The sequence below is a fragment of the Chaetodon trifascialis genome, chromosome 18, assembly GCF_039877785.1.
Source record: "Chaetodon trifascialis isolate fChaTrf1 chromosome 18, fChaTrf1.hap1, whole genome shotgun sequence".
Classification (NCBI taxonomy): domain Eukaryota; kingdom Metazoa; phylum Chordata; class Actinopteri; order Chaetodontiformes; family Chaetodontidae; genus Chaetodon; species Chaetodon trifascialis.
In genome coordinates, this window is record NC_092073.1 from 13,812,685 (window position 1) to 13,832,874 (window position 20,190).

Genomic DNA, 20,190 nt, shown 5'->3' on the forward strand with positions numbered 1-20,190 from the left:
CCTCTCTCACTCTCCCCTTCAGTCTCCCTCCTCTCCTTTTCTTACCCCTCTCTCTCCTCCTCTCTGCACCTGTACTCGGCGCTCCAGCCCCAGCTGCTTCCATCTCAGCTCAGCGCTGTTGGCTGGAGCCCATGTTGCACTTGGCATGTCCTCTGAGACCCTGGGGCCACACTTGACGTGCGAGGGCCAGGCAGGCCCCCGCCCAGGCAAGGCTCCCGTGGCCAGGAGTAGCTGAGAGCAGACGGATGAGAGCAGGGCTGTGGGCTGGAGAAAGACCTGCTGGAATTCTGGGACTAAAACGCTGACTCATTGTTAGGCCTGCTGAGCAGGAGACTGAGGAAAGACTTGAGGAGATGTTAAGAGAAAAGACAAATATGTTGTTAAAAGTTACTTGAGTGTCAGTATTTCTGGTATTTTGCCAAAAGTATCTACATTTAGCTTCTGGAGAACTCGACCAGGTTCACAGTTGATTCCATTTTATCACAACTTAGCTCTTGTTTTCATAATTTTGGCCATAGTTGTAATAACACTGTACTCACCAATAATGTCAGACTATCAGAATTTTAAACTTCAGTACAGTAATAGTATAACAAAACAATACCCAGTACCTTTTGATACTGCTTATTAACAACTTGTACACAGTGCTGATATACTGAATACTTTCAACAATTTGAAATAAGGTTTTTGGTTCCTTCGATACTGTTGAATGTTTAATTAATAGGAATTGTATGTTTTTTAAACACATAGTATTGAGAAATTATCGCAGTAACTCTGGCCTTTGTGTGAAGTCTGTATGGTGCTCATGGTTCTTGTTCATGTCTGAGCAATGACTGCAGCCCATTTCCAGCTCTCAGCCATTAAATTGCATAGTTTTGTTATTGCCAGTAGAAATAATTGCCAAACTTGTCTCCAGGTGATGAATCTTAGTGACTTCAATGATTCCCTGACCTTGAATTTGTCCAATATTAACCACTCCTTGTAAAACTAATGACACGCCATGTCCTAAGTGGTAATTAGCAAATGTTAGCATGCTAACATGCTAACCTAAGTTGGTAAAGATGGTCAATATTGTACCTGCTACACTTTAGCTTGCTAGCACTATCATCTGGAGTGTGTTAGTAGGCTGATTTTTAGCATTTAGCGCTAATAACTGTCGTGCCTCAGTGCAGCCTCCCAGGGCTGCTGTCATGGCTGTTCACTTTCTGTCCTGTTATACTTTAAGAGCCACAGTTTTAGTTTTCAGACATCAAAAAGCACTTGTTGGGCTGCTGTTGAATCTGGTGCTGCAGCTTGAGAGCTCTTCATTTAATGATTAGCATGTGTGCAGTTGTGATGGAAACTGCGAGAGGTTCCAGCTTTTCCTGTCGTACATATTCGAGCTTCTTGGGTTTTTTGAGAATCTTGGGTTCCCCAAATTCCTATCCAGTATTAAATCTCTCATCTCACGGCTGCTGCAGATGTTTTGGTATAGCTGAAAATGAATATATGAGATATATGTATGCGCAGAGAAATCGGATAGCTGCGGAAGCTTGTTTTAATTTTCGTCAGCATGCTGTGAAATAAACTCCACCGCATTCACAACTATTGATTTTCATTCCCTCATTAAAAGGCCAGAGCCTTGACCAAACGTGAAAATATTGAATGCATTTTGGCGCCAGACTCTAATCAGGACACGGTTCCATAAATCACAGCTGTTACTATCAATTTGTGTCCACCACATATGTTGGGTGTATGTTTTTGTGAATATATGTGTGTGCTGGCAGAGAAGAAAGAGGACGGGGAGACGGAAATTAAAAAGTTTGGATTCCTCCTTCTCTTCTTAGCTTTCCCACTATTTCTCTTTCCTTGTTCTCGGCCCAGCAGACATTCTCAGCCCTTCTCCCCCTGACCCAGGAGGGGGTATCACACACGCGGACTCGCAGACCCCTAAATCTGCTCGGTGACAGCTCAGTCCCGCTCTGTCAGGACCCAAAGAAAGAGAGGAAAATCTATGTTCGGGGCTAGAAGAAAGAGGAGAGGATATATATGTCCCTGTGCTTTGTTTGGCATCTCTGAGCTGAGATTGAATAGCAAGACATCAGTCAAGTGCTCGGCCAACAGGCTATTGTGTTGTAATTGACCCTGACGAAGTGGTGGGCCTTTAATTTGGGAACAGTGTAAACGGTGTGAATTGATAACTTGGCTCATAACATTTGAGCCCCTCTCTTCACTTGGTTTTCATAAATATGTTTGTATTTACAAAATATATATATATATATATACCAAGAGATTTTTTAATAAACATTCCTTTCTTTTTGCTGTTTTGTTCATTCCAGGTACCATTATCCTGTTCCTAAGATCTTCTATGTGCAGCTGTCTGTGGGGAGTCATGAGTTTATTGGCGAAGGACGCACCCGCCAAGCAGCCCGACACAGCGCTGCCATGAAGGCCCTGCAAGCCCTGCGCAATGAACCCATCCCTGAACGGCCACCACAGGTAAACACACTCACCTATAAACAGAGAGGCTTACACTAACAGTGCCTGCTAATAGCTGTGACCATTTTAGACTAGTGAAAGTAAAAGATCTTCCATGTCTCACTTGTCTGGGCGCCACCATCGCTGTTCACCTCTGCCCTGTATTGTGCTAGTTGCATTTGTTTTGGCACTCATGCTTAATGAACAAAATATTGTTTTATTAATGTATGTTGCTCTAAGTGTCCCAGCACAGGCAGCTGCAACAATATTCCCATTGAATTAGTATTATGCAGTGACAGTGAATTATATCTAAATCACCATTTATTATTCTTAATGACCGGCTTAAGGGAAAGGCTGCATTATTCTATGTTTTTCTTACTGTGTACAAATCCTGTGAGAAGGTGAAAAACCAACAATGCTCTCTCAGTGCTCTGTGGAACACAACCCATTCACTCTCTCTGAGGATGGAAATCTCTCTCAATGTATTGGAAATGTTGTAAATAGTGCATTTGTTGAGGACGCAAATAGTGCAGATGTTCATTGCATTGAAGGAGCCCAGTGCTGCAGTGTGCTCATTTTTTACCAACAATGGAGGCATATGGGACACAGGAGTTTGAGATCTTTGAAATGCTTTTGTCCAAAAAAGAACTATAAACCCAAAAATATTCAATTAACTGTCACAAAAAGCAAAACGACTAGAAATCTTCAGAGTTAAGAGAGTGTAACCAAGACATTTTAGATATTTTCTGTGAAAAGTAAACAATTAAAAACACTTGTTGCGGTTGCATTTTTGGAGACATTACATAGTCTTAACCAAACCATAACCACTACCTGCCTAACTCTAACCCTAACCCTAAAACTAACCTTAATCCTAACACTAACCTTAAGCCAGGTCTTCACCCTAAAATTTAAAGGTTTACATTATGAGGACTTGTGTTTTGTCCTCATATGGAATGCAAGTCCCCACAATGTGACTGTAGAAACAGATTTATGTCGCCACAGCATGAGTAACACATGACCACACACACACACACACACACACACACACACACACACACACACACACACACACACACACACACACACACAGAGCTGTTTCCATTCTGCCCTGATGTTCTGCCATTCATCCTGTATATGAAAGGTCATTCCTCTCTCCACTCAAATTTTCCTCCAATTATTGCAACCTCATCCCCGCAGCACTTTTGTCACCTTGTGTCGCTCTCACGCCAGATGACTGCCTCTCAAATCGACCCCCTCCCACTTGAAAACTCTTTCTTTAATGAAAAGTTACAGGATTTGATGTTTGTGCTCTCCCCAAAGAGGCTTTATTAGAAGTGATTTTTAGAGATAGAAGATGAATGCGTAACCAGCTTTTCATCAGATTGAATTCAAATCCAGCTCAGCTGTAATTACTCTAATGTATCATTTAAGCTCTGCAGTCCCCACAGTTCAGTTGTCTCGTCTGGTAAAATAAAGGTAAAATAAGATAAAAATAAATTAATTTGCACCTGGCAGGAGTGTTTTTCCTCTTGCCAATTTTTCCTTATTTTGTCCTTTTTCTCTCTGCCCACTCCCAATGTCACTGTACCTTTCCAGAGTTTTCCCTCAGGCATAGCTGTTAACTGTTGTTATCATCTCCCACCGGAAATCAAATTACCCCATATCCTCACCGCCTGGCATCGCGGATGGTTATTCAAAACGCTTTGGCTCCTCTCACTTGCCTGACTTGCTGTCTTGTGGCGTCGGCCTCTATAAATGTGCTCTTTGTTTGCTGCTGCTTCTGAGTCTTGCTTTACAAATTGAGGCACATTGTGTCTACACTATATGTCTGTCATTCTGTCTCCGAATGAGTGTGCGCGCTCTCACATGTGTAAATGTGTGGATGCCCTCAGGCTGACAGTGTTCCTCGTTACTATGGGCAGTCAAACCTTTATTTTGAGGAAGACCGCAGGTAAATATCAGTGACACGCTAATTGTGTTGTGTTTATCCCCCAGTGAAGCAACAATATGTAACCTGAGGAAATACAAAAAAGCACCTTCAGCTTTACAGGGCTTCAGGCAATAAACATTATATAACGGAACTGCTGACTAACTCATAACTCCCTGCCAGTTAGTTTCGATGCTTGTGATCCCATTAAAATTGCGACAATCTCATGTTAAACAAGCGCTTTTTTTTTGCTTTTTTTTTTAAAGCTAGTTGTTTTCCTCACAATTAACAGTTTGACTGGGTATTTATTTATGAGGGAAACTTTCTCGGAGAAAGGTGGTATTGTGGCCCCGTTTGTGTAAAGGAAGATAAATGTAGACCTGCAAAGTTGTAAACTTTATATTAAAGTCTTTATGTTTTCCTCTGCGTTAGGAGCCCCTTCCTCCCATCCTTTAATCTAGAATCCCTTTTCCCTAGTATGAAGTCAGTTCCCCATGAACATCAAAGCACTATGGGGGTTGCTACTTTTCCCAGCAGTCTCTGTCCAGTAGATCTCTAAGTAAATGCAGGACTGAGGTCACATTTATCCCTCTATTTGTCTTTTTCACTGGAAGGTTGCTTACCTGCTTAGTCATTCCAGCTTGCACGCTAATACACCCCCACAGACACATGCAGATGCTTAACCCAGCAGCTTGTTAATGCAGCCTTGAGAGGGAATTCACACTATTAATCACATTCATCACAAATAGTGGCAGAGAGAGCGTAACCACGAAAACCATGAAGACTTATTCGTAATGAAAGCAGTTTGCAGAAGAAAGAGGGATGGGGCTCTTTGGACTCACTCACGTCTGTCATGTCCACATATAATACAATAGGCCTAAAATGTATCTCTCCGCACACACAAAACACACACACACATCCCGCTAATGTGAGGTCTTTCACCCGGTGCTGTAGGTGTGTATCGTACCATGTGACCGCGTTTCCTGTGAAATCCAAGAGATCTCACAGTATGAATCATGCATCGTATCAGGTCGCACAATGAGGCAGGAGAAGGGAAGAAGCCCAAAGGGAAAGACCGCAGCCATTCAGACTTAATCAGACAAAGAGCTGGACATGAGAAGATAAAGATCGAGACAGCACTCTGCCTTCCCATAGACAATTGGCACCAAAAAGCCCCTCGTTGTATGGCTGATCATGTGATCTCTATGACATGAACTAGCTTTCTGCGTTAATATAAGGGGCCAATAGCAGGACGTCTCTTCAGAGGTGAACAGTAATCAATTGCTGAATCTTATAGATTCAGTCTGCCTGGTCCACTTTTAAACAACTGACTAAGTAATTAAATCATCATTCAGCTGTCCCAAGGCTCAAACCTGAGTCATCTGGTATTATGTCCAGAATTACTTCATAGTTTCATGGGCGGCAAATGTTGCGGACTGAGAAAAATTTTCTCAAATTTTTAACATAGCAATGTTCTTAAGTCTGTGTGGATAAAAAGACAATGTGTGGTTATCCCACTGAAACCTGCTGGTGCTTTCCCACTGACCTTTTCTTTGGAGGATCAGCTCCACATTTCACGCCTGATGAAAAGATTTCACGATGAAAAGATTGTAGATTTCATATACAAAAAATTCTCATATTTAATGGATTACCCTTTGAGGAGACCTTCCTGTGCAGACAGAGGACCACCGGTCGTGTCCTGGAATACCAGGTTCTCAAATCCATATCAGATAAGGATCATAGCCAGAAAACAGACAGGCTCCTCGTTGCAGCAGCTTGGCCGACATCCACCTCACAGGCGTGTAATTCTTGGTTTGATATGTGCCACAGTTTGGGGTCACCCTGGCACTCAGGAAATGGAGACATTTTCTTTCCATTTAGTCTGAATAACCTCTATGTTAAACAGTGGCGTGATACTTAATTTAGAATTTAAAGACATTTGCATCTGATCAGGACGTCATCTAAAACTAAATCTCAATGTTGCTCCAACTTAATAGCAACAGTATCTGCTCGTGAAGGAACATTATAGCCGGCCTGGAGCGCTTGGTGTTCTCTACGACTCAATTTGTTTTCACATCTGAAGCACTTTTATGGGATCCATTATTGCTTTGGCCCAGAATGCTATGAGCAGAACATCAGTCTGCTTTAGCTTTAGCTTTAGAAGATACCTTTTCAAATGCATCTTTAATGCAGCTATTTCCACAGACGTGATGTTTGATTTTAAGTTGATTGAACAGCGCCCACATTTATTTGTGGTCTAATACATGACTGCTTTTTCAGTTTGGGAGGTCATAATGCCCCCAAACAGGGATATAAATGCTGTAAGAGGCTCCTTCAGCTTTTGCTTCCAGTCTGAGTTCACCATACCAGTAATGCTACTTATGTGTGCTAGTCTAACCTAAAAAATATCCGGTTTATCTATCAGTCAATAACTGAAAAAACTGCAAAAGCGTTCCAGACGGAGCTCCCTCCTTTTGTTTTTTTGTTTTGATTGTGATTAGGGACACACTGAACAGTTCATAAATAATAGATAATACATTCCTTAAGCTAGTGTTACAGAACACTAGATCATTTGGAAAGCTGAAAGTAATGTCCCATTTTGAGCGTTGATCTTCTTTCCTTCTTTTCCAGAGCCCAGAGGAAAAAGGGGAGACCGAGGAAGGCAGCGACGCCAGCAAATCAGAGATCAGCCTGGTTTATGAAATCGCCCTCAAGAGGAACTTATCTGTCAACTTCGAGGTGAGGAAAGTACGGCAGAGTGAGGACACGGTATCCACAAACAGCCACAGAAATATGGCTAAGTGATGGCATTATTATTGGTACTCCTGTGACTTATAAGTCATGTTCTTCCTGTAAGTAAGCGCAGAGCGCAGCGCACAGAGGGATGAGGCCACACAGATAGAGAGCGTATGAGTAGTCATGTGTTATCAGGGTTTTGTGAAATGTCGTAATGCGGTAAGTATTACAAAAACTTAACAACTCATTAAAAACTGAAGTCACGCTGATAAGGAAATATGAACGTGAACACAAGGACGTATGTGTTTTGCCAGTTTTGCTTAATTTTCCCATCAGTGAGATCACTCATCGTAAAGAGATTCAAAGGAATCTGTGCACAGGAAGTTTTAGATGGGTCGCCGCCTTTTAAGGCCCGTGGACTTTCTCATGGTGCTAAGTATTTCTCCTCTGATGTTGGACATCGGAATGGGTTCTGATGGCTTATCTTTCTTTAGCAGTCGGCCTCGTGTGCAGTCCTGCGAAACAGAATGAAACATGTCTTTAACAACCAAAATTCATCTTTAGATTATCTCTTTTTTTAGCAGGAAATTTGATTAAACATTTATTTTTTCACTTTTTGAAACAAAACACAAGAGTTTCCAGGTTAATTAAGTATACCTGAACAATTTTAGTGATACATCTTTCTTTGTGAAGCAAGTTCTAATTCCAACATTAGCTTTTAAAAGGGTGTCAAAGTAGTAGTAGTAGTAGTTTATTCAGTCATGACAACACCAAATATTGTACACAGTATTGACATATCACACAAAATCACAAAATCAAGAATCATGTGTTGAATATTGTGTTGAAGTGATATCCCACCTGTGTTTATATCCAAGACACTGTTTTCTGTGGCTTTCATTCTACATCTTTCTTTTTTTTTTTTTTTAAAGTCAAAGTCTCCATAATTCAAAATGACAGGTGAAACTTGGCATCTGGACAAGAATTCACAATTCATTTTTTTGGCATTGAGCAGTGCTTGCCTACACTTCATAACCAATTTAAGTCTGTAACGATGAGCCCAGTGAAGGTATGAAGGTATTAAGAAATAAAATAAGTTGAGAATGGGGGAAAAAAAACAAAACACTCATAACATTATAGTTTGCTTCCTGACATCCACCTCCATTTTTCTCCGTCTCCACATTAAAATAGAAAAAGTCCTGCTCCTTAATTTGCTCTGTTTACTGTCCTGCACAGTATCACAGTATGATCTAATGTAATAAACAGGAGTCAAAATTCAAAACCTGCCTTTGACATTTGGAATGTTCTAGCGGTGAGACCCGTTGCGGTTTCTAACCACAGGATGTTATCGAGAGCCAGACAGAGAGGAAGAGCTGTTGCCCTGCTCCTCTCTTAAACAACTTCTGATGAGAGTCGTGGAGGCAGTCAATACAGAGCTATTGACGTTAAAATACGAATCCAGCTGCGCAGTGCCAAGCATCAAATTATCCTGATTTCAATGCATTACGTGGAAAGTGTTTCCAGCTGGAGATTTTCAGACTAAACTAAATTCCGTAAGTGACCAGCAGCGTTGCTTGTAGTCTCTCATTTGTGAGTTATTTGTCACACACCTGCAGCTGACTGTGACTGAGCTCTGTTAGTCCAGCATGTCCAAACCAATCAATCGCCGTCGTCTGCTGAACCAGGTCTCACGCATCCTGATCTTTTGTGATCCAGAAATGCGTCATTTGCTGCCCTTTGCTGTGTGGAGGAGCACCCCTGCTCTTTTTGTGTATGCATTTCTTTAAACTTGAGCAAAGGCAGTCATCAATTTGCTGGAGGTGAGCATCTATGTGTGTGATACTGATATTGAAACCCCAGTGCTTTGTAGATTCTTTGGGATTTTCCTTCTCACGTCAGTGCATTCTTAGTCAGTTTAACACCCAGCATGTAGTGACCATTAGAGGAAATGGATCTCATGCCACCCCTGCATCGACTTGTTTGCTCTGCTGTGGTGTTTTCTATCTGGTAAGACCATATTCCTATTGACAGCCGCCTCTGAGAAAAGCTTTTTGGGAGGGTTGGCGATCTTGATTAACTCGGCTTGGAGTTGCCCACTGCTGGCCTCTGGCATGTTCTGGATGAGATGAAGGTTTGTTCAAGGTTTTAGTTTTGCTTAGCAAGATACATCTGAACATTACAGGGAATCCTGTCACTGCTTTTCCAATCAGTCTTCTAAACCCACCAAGAAGCCTAGTGTGTCCTTAAATGACCTGCCGGGTCCGTTCTCCCTGGCTTTCACCATATCTCAGCTGACTCATCCAATATTCACTCCCTGATCGGCCCCTCTTCTTCTACTGCACTCTGCAAGGTGCCAAAAACAAGGGAGGCTCAGTTTACTCTGTGTGCCCCCTCCCTTCCTTCTAGATTCCCTGCCTTCCACCTCTCCTACCATCACTCCCAAAAATCACAGTGAGGGCGGTTGCATGTCGAGGTGGGGGGGGCCGAGGGGGTGGGAGGAAATGGAGACAAGGATGGAAGGAAGTGAGGGAGGCTCTTCTCATTTGTTGACTTTGCTTGCTAATAAAAGTTTGCACAACATCAGGACAAATACCCGTAAAGCTGCCTGATCCTGCCCCCCTTTGTTCAAAAAAAGGCATTTGCTCATCAGAGCATGACATGGCTATCCTTCCTGGAACTGCTATTAATAATTTCTGCCAGCTAAATCTGGATTGATGCGATTCATCATCTGTCATGTCTTTGTCACTGTCAGCAATTACGCTTTCCGCTTTCATTTTCAGCCCTTCCAAATTGGAAGCTGACAGCGGCGGTTTTTCAAAGCGGACCACAGCCACATTCCTCCAAACACTTCTCTCCCCTGCTCGCTGTCACTCTGGAGACTGGCTGTTCATTACTGCCATCTGATGAGCAGTAAATCTGTAACTTTTCTCCACTCTGTCTTTCTTCCACCATCTCACTACAGCTAATATTCAAGCTGCAATTTTAAGCTTGGTTTGCCTTGTTGTAGATAAGCAAAATGATTTAAAGTAGAGTAGAAACAGTCCAACAGTTTTCCCAAGTGCGCTCAAAAACTGATTAGTTTTGTTCTGCAGTCACACCACATTTGTTTCCCTGTGCCATGTCAAACTAAACTGTCCGAAGGCCAGGCTGCATTGAGACAATTATCCTCTCCCCCTCGTACCCCTGATGGCTGTCCAGATTCACTTTCATCCTCAATCAGCGTGCTGCATGCAACATGCTCTCATGCAGCCACTATGCTGTGGTGGGAGACCAAGTGTGAATTACACTTCTCTGCGGGTCTCCTCTTGCCCACTGGGCCCATTACATTATAAGTCATTAGACAACGTTTGGCCTCATCTCCTACGCTGCCGTGTCACATCCCCTTCACCGTGTCTTCATTGATGCACGGAGGACAAATGGCCCACACCCACACCCCAGTAACAGTCGACCAAATTTGAACACATGAAGAGCTACATGTTCATGCACCGTACACAAAACCATGACGGTCATCTCTCCTGTGAACGCCTTTCACAGCAGCCATGTTTTCACATCATCTCATCCCTGCCCTCACTGGGGCATGAAATTACCCATGAGTCACTGCAAGCGAATGTCTGCTTTCCCATCCCTCTGCAATGATGAGGGTCGCCGCCACCCTGAGAGCCAGTTGGCTCATTTAATCCCCCCGTCAGGCAATATCAAACAGATGTCAGCATCAAAGAGGAACCAATCTATAAATCACAGCTTGTGTGTTGGATCAGAGGCTCCCTTTCCAAGGAGGACACAAGAGAAGAGGGTCCGGGCCAAGAACCACCCATCTTACAAGAAGCAGCTTCCCTCAGGGCTTGTCCATCCACCACTCGTCACAAAAGAGCCTTTCTTCCCTCTACCAGTCCCCACCATTGTCCTACCCTGCTCCCATAGCCTCCTCTTCAGAGTACCTGAGGTCTCGCATGCACGGATCCTCAGACTGCTCAGGGTATTAATGTCTCTATGAGAAGCTGAAGAGAAGGCCTCCCATGTTAGAGAAAAGAAGAGATGAAGAGACAAGAGGAGAAGGGGATTGGGGGAAAAAAAATCAACATTGAATTACCAAGTGTTTCCTGTGTACAACCTGATCCTCGTCATTAGGCGGTAGACGGGTGTGTTTGTGTGTTTGTTTGCATGTATGTGTGTGTGCTTGTGCGTGTAAATGAATGGAAGTGCTGAAATCCCATCGGCGTGGCGCAGATCCCGTGTCGTCTGCCAGGAGACTGACTGCAGCTCGTCTGCCGCCATCCTGCGCCAGGAGTGTGTGACATGTGTGCACAGACACACACTGCGTCTCATGCTTTTTGTTGACTGTACCGTATACCTTTACACGCCACATTTGATTTTTTTTTTTTTGGGTTCCTGTCAGTGACTGCATGTTTTCACTTTAGACAGATCAAGTGAATCTTATCAGCGCAACACTTCATCACATTCAGATCATCACTTATTCTCCGTATTCGGGCAGATTCCCAGACTGTTCTGGGTAAGCAGAGAGGAAAGCAGACAACCTGAAAAGATAAAACCCAAGAGCACTGACGCAGTAGCAAGTCTGCTTGAACATTTCTGATCACATTATATCTTAAATTAAATACATACAAAAGCCAAAACGTGTAAGCACCTTGGTATTCAAATGGTCATGGTGCATGCATTGCCAGATTGTTGCATGTCATATCCCTCTCTCTCCCCATTTCCTGCCCGCCTCTTTGCTTTGAAGCTGTCCAATAAATGCAGAAATGTCTAAAAAGTACCTTAAAACCCCCTTTAAAAAGCCTTGTTGCCTGACAAACAGTGATGTCTAACAGAGGTTCCTGGTCTGAATCAAACCAGGAACGATGTGTTCAACCACCACGAGTGTGTTTATTTCTTGGTCAGCTGACCATCTTGCTCAACCACGTGAAATGACTAGTCACACATGTTTAGAAGGGCCTTGCAGAGCTTGAACGGGTGATTAAGTGAGCCCAGCTACAGCACTGAGGACAGCTAAGAAAAATTCCTGTCCTGCACGGCCCGCTGGCATCAGATACACAAATTCCATCTCTGTTCTGTTCCGAGTGACATAATCTCAGCTGATCAGTGGCCAGTTACTTGCAGTGTCACCATCGACACGGTAGAGAAAGCTCAGAAGTGCGATGCATCAAGTCCCATTGAATGTTGTAATGTACAAGAAGCTGCCATGTTGCATTTCCTTTTAGTGGTGATGAGCAATACCAGAACGGATCCCCTGGGTGTGTGTGTGTTTGGCTGTCAGCTTGGACAGCTAGTGCTCCAAGGCTTCCCTGCAACACACATCCTCGCATATACTAAAGTCATTGTGCAGGACTGCTGACAGGCTAACAGGTACATTGACAGCAAACACGAGGCTAGTGTCAGCCATGGTAACAAGAGTGTCCTGCAGTTATTTAAACCTCAATATAACCTTCAACTACATGTGCATTATGTTTCTGCAGTGTTGTAGGAGTTAAGCCCAGGCATGGTTTTTTTTAAGTCTGTTTTACCCATTTCTGAACATTCACTAATCAATGCGGCTTTGTCTTTCTTTGTTTACTTTTCATGCACCCGCCTTGCATTGTCGTTTTAGCATGCTGAACAAAACACAAGTTTGACTGGGTATAGTTACATAGTGGGGAAGGAGGGGTGTGCACACATTATCCTTTGTTCTCCCCAAGGTCTGGTATTAGTCTGTGTTGATGTGTGAAGTATTTGAGGAATGCTCAAGGTTCCGCTTATCAGTTTAATCTGTTTTATCGGTCACTGGGTTCAAATTAACTGTTTCTAGATTGCATCTGATTGCTACAATTTGTGCTGTCTGCACCACAAATTGAGCTCAAATAAAGGAGAGCAGGAGAGAGAGTGAGGGGAGGCGGAGGAAGGCGGTTCAAGAGAGGAGTCTAGAGAAAAATTTACAGTCGGCAGCTACAGCTAGAGGGAGAGCGAGGGAGGAAGTCAGTGAGCTGTGAATGGAAGAAGGCGTCCACATTAGCCAAACATGTACTGTTGGACTCAGTAAGTGTGTGAAACCTAATTCTTCCTCCAGTGTGTTTTCCTAAATAAGGTTGAAGAGAACCACACCTGCCCCACACACACACACACACACACACACACACACACACACACACACACACACACACACTCAGACACTGTTCTCGGACTTCACAGGAAGTAGATGTGATTGCAGAAGCATGACCTAACGCCAGCCGGTGTTTGTTTTAGGTCTCCCAGGTGACCAGAGGCTAGAGGAAGGAAACTGAGCCCTCAACACTAGAGACGGTCATCTAGGAACATGTTCCTCTTCATATGTGTGTTTGCACGTCAGTGTGTGTGTGTGTGTGTGTGTGTTCTGTTGTATATGAGTAACACGCGCATATGGGTGGGTAGTGCTGTGACCATTGAGAACAGATGTTTTGGACCACCTGGTGTAACTGCTTACAGAGTGCGCTGCACACACTCCCTCACACATATGATGCACGACAAAAACATTCACATTCACATTCATTCAGTTTTTTGTCCTTTGTCCTATAAAAAACAAACTAAACTGCAAGATTCTTCTACATGAGTCTCTCTTTTCCAAACTGTCCGTCCTGCATTCCCCCCAGGTGTTGAAGGAGAGTGGCCCCCCACACATGAAAAGCTTCCTGACCCGCGTCAGCGTGGGGGAGTTTTCAGCTGAGGGCGAGGGCAACAGCAAGAAGCTGTCCAAGAAGCGTGCCGCTCTGTCCATCCTGCAGGACCTGAAGAAGCTGCCCTTCATCCCTGCCGTGGAGAAACCCAAGACGCACTACAAGAAACGCACCAAGACCATCCTCAAGGTATGGCTGCTGGGGTCCAGGTCGGGCAGACATTCTGTGAGATACATATTGACATAACCATTGTGTGTCTCCTCTTGTCCTCCCAGACAGGACCAGACTATGGCCAGGGCATGAACCCGATCAGCCGTCTGGCCCAGATCCAGCAGGCCAAAAAGGAGAAGGAGCCAGAGTACCTGCTGCTCTCTGAAAGGGGGATGCCCCGACGCCGGGAGTTCATCATGCAGGTAAAAAATGGTTTTCTTACATATTCTCTTTCTTTACAGGTGTGATTTTTGTTAAGTTTTAGCAAGTGGGATTAAGTTGAAGAAGCAGTGAACAGATGGGGGTTATGTATACACAGAAAGAAGAAGCAGCTTAACTGTTACATGCTGAATTTTACTCCATATCCATGTCCACACAGCGTGAGCAGCGGTGCCCTGTCTGTGACTACACAGGATGCCTTCAGGTGCAAAATTGAGTGTAGGTCACCAGCATTTTGGCAGCTCTAAGAGCCCATCACAGAATCACTGTAGTGACAAGAGTAAAATGGGCAAAAATAGACTCGGTGAGAGAAGCACCTTCCCTGACTGACCAAGAACGAAAGCCAGTGGCAGAGCAAGATGAAACCTTCTCTGTCTGGCTAAAGGCAGCCAGCAGCGGCATGATAAAACATCTTTTCACTAGTGCACTAGTTTCTTGGTTTTCCCCTGGGACTGTTATCTGGTTTCCTGTTTCAGTGTGCATAGAACCAGTCCAATCCTACGTACAGCCAGCAAACTCCTTGTTATTGGAGGACAGGGCCTGAGGCAGTTAAAGCTGAAGAACATATTAATGCGTTATCCCAAAGTGCTGGACTCGGCTTTGTTCTTTTGAGTTCTGTCGACATTTTCTTTGTAAGTGCACAGTGGACAGTGACAGAAAAGGTTTCAACAAGTATCTTCAGCGGCAACTGAGCCCTCTGTGTCACTGATGATTAATTATTCAAATGAATTGCAATATTAATGCTTTGTGTTCAAGCAACAAGCATTTCAGAAGAGTCAGAAGTTCACTTCACAAGTGAATTTAGCTTCAGTGATTATGCACGTTGTAGATGATTTCTAATTCAATTGGAAGTTCTCTTGTGTGCACTGTTTGAGTCCTGGACCTCCCTCTCACCCCCCCCCCCCCCCCTTTTCCTCTCGCTCCTTTCTCACCCTCTCTGGGTCTCATCCTCCCCGTTCTCTCTTAAAAACTTCTGTTTGATATTCATTACTTTTTTATGGCATGCATATAAAGCTCAGAATAGATGAACATCCATGTTTACGGCCCTGTTTTCCTCGATGGAACAGCCAACTGTTATTCAATTAAACTGCCATTTCAAGCTGTTGTTGCTAATAAAGAAAGTGCCTTCTGTTCTCCAGAAAGATATCAGACTGTGCCCTGTGTGCTAAGGACACAGTATTCATTAACAGAATAAAATGTCACGGTCTTGCTGCAGCAACAACCTTTAACCCTTAACTTAGTTAAGTGGATGTTTTTCTGTTTATCACTAATCCAATAAATAGAGCAGGAACTTTGTGTGGGGAAGGAATCTCAGTAGTTGCCTGAAGTATTTGAGGTCTTGAATAAAAAAGCCACATTGTTACTCGTCAATGGGAAAACAAGTTATGAAATTCTGTCAATTAGTTCATTGTGGATATGATCTGGCAGTGACTCGTTACTCTTGGTCTGCGTTACCTTACATCGTCCTAGTTTTTAAAAGAAACTGGCATTGCCAGTCGCTGTTTTCTCCCCATAACTTATACATAACTTATACAGACAAGGTAAAGCTGCCTTGTTACCCCATGCGACTGTCTGTGTGAGTCTCTGTAGCTACAGTCACATGTGTACTAATAATGCAGTTACTGCCAATCAGTGATCCAGATGAACTTTTTCCACTGTTAGCACTGGTGCGACCATCTTTCTCTGTTGAAATCTAGTTTTTCATCCAGATGAAAGAGTGAATGAATGAAATCTTTACTGCTGTAGCATTAGCACCGATAAAATTCATGAATTCATGCTGAAGCCAGCCAGCTACCCTGAGTTATAGCTGGTTCCCAGGGCATTATTAAGGATAGGCTGACATTATTCATTGAAGGTAGCTCGCACAGTCCAGGCAGTGGCAGAGTATTTATTTATTTATTGGTTAAAGTACCGTGGGGCTGATCCGCACTCCTGACAGCTAGAAATACCACACATTAAGCTACTACGTGTTAGACGGTTCAATTTCTCACATGCAACATTACAGCAAGAGCAACAGGCTTGGACTTTTACAACCACTATGCATTGTACATTGTGTGTCTCACGTACACACATACACTCAAAGAGGGGAGAGAAAGCGAGGTAACAGAGCACAACAGGTGGATCCAAGAGAAAATACAGCATATACAGCAGACGATGACACCAATATAACGTTACGACCAGGGCTGGCCAAGGCAAACCTGACGCACGGAAACGCCAAAAAAAAAGCACATTTTCCTGAGTTGTGCTAAAACGGCGCGTTAGTCTAACGTTACCTAGACCACAACAGTTTAAGAGTCAAAACACAGCGGCAGATCAAATGTGCTAGTAAGGCTACCAAGACCACAGAGAGAGAGAAAGCATGAAACAGTAGCCGAGGCCACACAAGATGCAACAAAGTCAGCAGTTTCCAAATTGACTGTTATTAAAAGTATATTAAAACTAATCATTGACTTCAAAGTTGTTGTTGAAAAATTGTTATTGAACACACCAGGCACCTCTTCAGTGTGAGGACGTCTGAAAGAGAAGTTTCCCATGTTTCCGAATGAAATGATTTGCCACTCTGTGAGCACATGATTGGTGGTAAAGGGTGTCACTACATGGGCTCAGGAATACTTTGTGCTCACAGTTAGTTTGCAAATGATGCCGTTCTGTTTTTAATTTCCATTTTCACACAGTGTCCTAACTTTTTTGGAAGCAGGATCATAACTGGCGATGTGAAGATTCAGATTTTGTTAGATCGTCGTTACGATCTTTGTGAATCTCCAAACCCTGTCAGCAAGCAGTCGTGCATGAGACAAACAACTAGCAAAGCTGGCATGGGCCATTTTAATTTATGTGCAGCGCTTAAAGTGCGTTTCTCTTGTCCTGCTCTTCGTACTCGTCTCTCTGTGTCCGTCTCTCGCTCTTTGTCTCTCCTTCCTTAATCCTCTTCTTTCATAAGAAGAACAGAGCTTCTCTTAGCATCAGGCGGTAAATCAGCCTCAAACCTATTCTCCATGCCTCTTTGATACACACATTAGGCCCTGCGAGTGTGTGTGTGTGTGTGTGTGTGTGTGTGTGTGTGTGTGTGTGTGTGTGTGTGTGTGTGTGTGTGTGTGTGTGTGTGTGTGTGTGTGTGTGTGTTCCTTTGTGCAGTCCACTCGCTCATCTAAAATTTCCGCATTGTTTCTCTTGGTAAGCAGCAAAGCTCAAATGAGTCTCTGTTTTCTCATCTCTCTTTTTTTTTTTTTTTTTTTTTTTTTTTGAGGCTCCACCACGTGTAAAACGCCTTTGAGTGGGTGATCATCTTTTTATGAAAGACTGATTGTGATTATTTTAGCAATTTGGTAATCTATTGAGGCTTTCCTTCTCGTCCTATGTTGTGGCCTACTTGATACACTCAGACGAGCACTTAGTGAGCATGTCAGAGCACTTTGAGTAAGTACACCGAGGCCTCGCCGTTCACAGGCTTTGGCTCCCAGATTGTTATTTGTGGAGTGTAATTGTCTGTTTGCATAACATAACGACGTCTGATATTCTCTTGGAAATATCTGCTTACATTCTGTGTAGACAGATTTAATGTTTTGGGATCGCTGAAAAACAAACACTTCACTCTGAGGCTTTTTGTTGCAATGTAAATTGCACGGCTGACTCGGGCCAAAGTGTTCTCGGCTGAACGAGAGTGTAACGGGAAGCAGGAAGTCATGAGAAAAGCGCTTTTGATATCGTCTCAAATAAACCATTCAGTGATTAATTATCACAGGATGTGCCTGTGCAGCCATGATACTAAAACTGTGTTGTCTTTATCTCATACCTCTGTGCGTGTGTTTACATCTGTGCACATGCAGGTGAAGGTGAATAACGAGGTTGCCACGGGAACAGGACCCAACAAGAAGGTGGCCAAGCGGAACGCAGCCGAGGCGATGCTCCTGCAGCTGGGATACAAGGCCTCCACAGTCCCTCAGAACCCCACCGAGGTACGGACTCTACACATGTCAGGAAGAGGAAAAGGAGCTTAAGTGATCACAGGGCTGAAACGATTCATTTCATTATTGTACACATGGAGGTGCAATCTCCTGGCTGTCTACTGTCTTCAATGCTTAACTGTAGGCTCTGTGATGACAGCTGTGGTTCACCGTCCGACCCAGCCAGGGTGAATCAACAATTCAATAACAGTTTTTAGTAACACCAAAGGAAACAGTCAAATATTGAACGTGATTAAAAGCATTAAACATTTATTTCACTAGAAAAACTCAACTCATACACAATATAGATTAATCCATTAACTGGAACTAGTTTGTTTTGTGATTTTTGCAGTAATTTTATTGATTTTTTTATTTGCTTGACAAATGACTTGGATGGTTACTCAATTATCAACAAAATTAATCAGAAGGATTCATTTTCTGTCTGTCAATCAGTCGATTAATCAGCTATCATTTGAAACCCCAAGTGAAACAGTTACGTTACAAGAGTGATGTACACTTTCCACTATACTCTGACATTTTATAGACTAAACTAATAATCAAATACACAGTCGCTGCTTTCCCTCAATTATAGAGTGAACATACAGTAAGTAGGTCGCTGTAATTTAATGTGAGTGGTTCTACAAATGCACACTGAGATGTATATAGGACGTCTTGCACTTAGTATTCCAGCCACACTGGCAGCAGGGCAGCAGGTTACCTATTCAGCTACATATGCTGAAGGATTACATAAAGATATTCTCTCCAGTCCTCGTCCTATTTGGTCTATACAGCGTCTCGTCTGTCCAACACTGACACTGATTCTCAGTCGATTCTCAGATTCATCACGAGTTCCAGTGCCGCTGACCTGTTACGCAAGCTGTTCAGCTCCTCTGAACCGAACGTGTTTTGCAAGCAACCATTGATCTCCATCATCTTTATTCACCTCATTGGTTTTTCAGCCCAGAGGAGCAGATTCAGATAGAGATGATGTTATATAACCGGGCTTTCTGTAGAATATTCATCGTTCCCCGGGCAGCTCATTAGATAGATGTGTGCTGCTGCATGCATCTTATTCAATCAGCCATACCGTGTAACTAAAGGATGACACATTGCTCTTATCAGAATGGCTGTGAAGCTCTCCAAAGACACCACAACCCAGTTCGCAGTCAATATTTCCCTTCGCCTTCATCCTCACACAAAACAGTCAAGCTCTTCTGTGTAGTCACCGCTGACAAGTTTCCAAAGCTTCAGCACGTCAGTCTTTGAAAGTGTTGAACACTCTGCACGCTGAAAACGCTCCAGTCGCATGTGTCGACAAGGAAATGTCAAACGTTGCACACAAGTTATCGAATTTCTTCTCGCATCGTTGCATGTTTTATTTGTTAGTCCTATAAACTAGCATGTTTTGATGTCTGAGGTTTCAGATTAATGAGAGTCTGCTGCACTGGAAATAAGCAGTCTCACTGTTTAAGCTAATTCCTGGCAAGAGGCAACCTTTCTGGTTACACTCAAGGCAGGATATTTAGAATGGAGTTAGTGGCTGATTCATGGCTCTGCACTGGCTTGACAACTCTGAAAAAATCCCTATAAGAATTATCGGGATGGCCTACTTCTCACTAGATCCTCAGACAACCCCAAGCTCTATGGAATGAGTAAACAGTGTTTGCCGAGTTCCTGTTTTGTAGGACAGGTTGTCTCTCTTTGGATGCCTTCCTTCCCTCACTGCCTCCCCTTCTTTTGGGAGCTCTGTTGGACTGCATTCCCACCGTGGGATTGTGGGTGATCCGTGCAAAAGTGTGAAGAGACTTGGGGGGCTGGGGAGTTTAAAACAAATGCACCCCACATTTGTTTACAGCTGTGTCACACACATCAGAAATGATTTGTTTTTTCAGTTTCACACACGCGTGTTTGTGGCTGTGTGTGTTTGTGCAGGCAGACACGCATACCGCAGCAGAAGTAACACACTGAATAGAAGCCTTTTTTAGTTACCAAACACTGACAACCCCCTAATTAAGTAGCTGGCCTTAAGCATCCCCTCCTGTGAGCACTCGTCTCTTTG

At 43.5% G+C, this 20,190-nt stretch overlaps 1 protein-coding gene across 1 annotated transcript in view; it reads left to right on the forward strand.

Annotated features, from left to right (window-relative positions):
• The window catches only part of stau2 (staufen double-stranded RNA binding protein 2), an 84,680-nt gene that overhangs the window by 17,293 nt on the left and 47,197 nt on the right, over positions 1-20,190 (forward strand). The window contains exons 6-10 of the mRNA XM_070985827.1: positions 2,316-2,475; positions 7,013-7,120; positions 13,735-13,947; positions 14,034-14,171; positions 18,015-18,143. Coding sequence (XP_070841928.1) covers positions 2,316-2,475; positions 7,013-7,120; positions 13,735-13,947; positions 14,034-14,171; positions 18,015-18,143 — 748 coding nt within the window. The remainder of the gene's footprint in view (positions 1-2,315; positions 2,476-7,012; positions 7,121-13,734; positions 13,948-14,033; positions 14,172-18,014; positions 18,144-20,190) is intronic.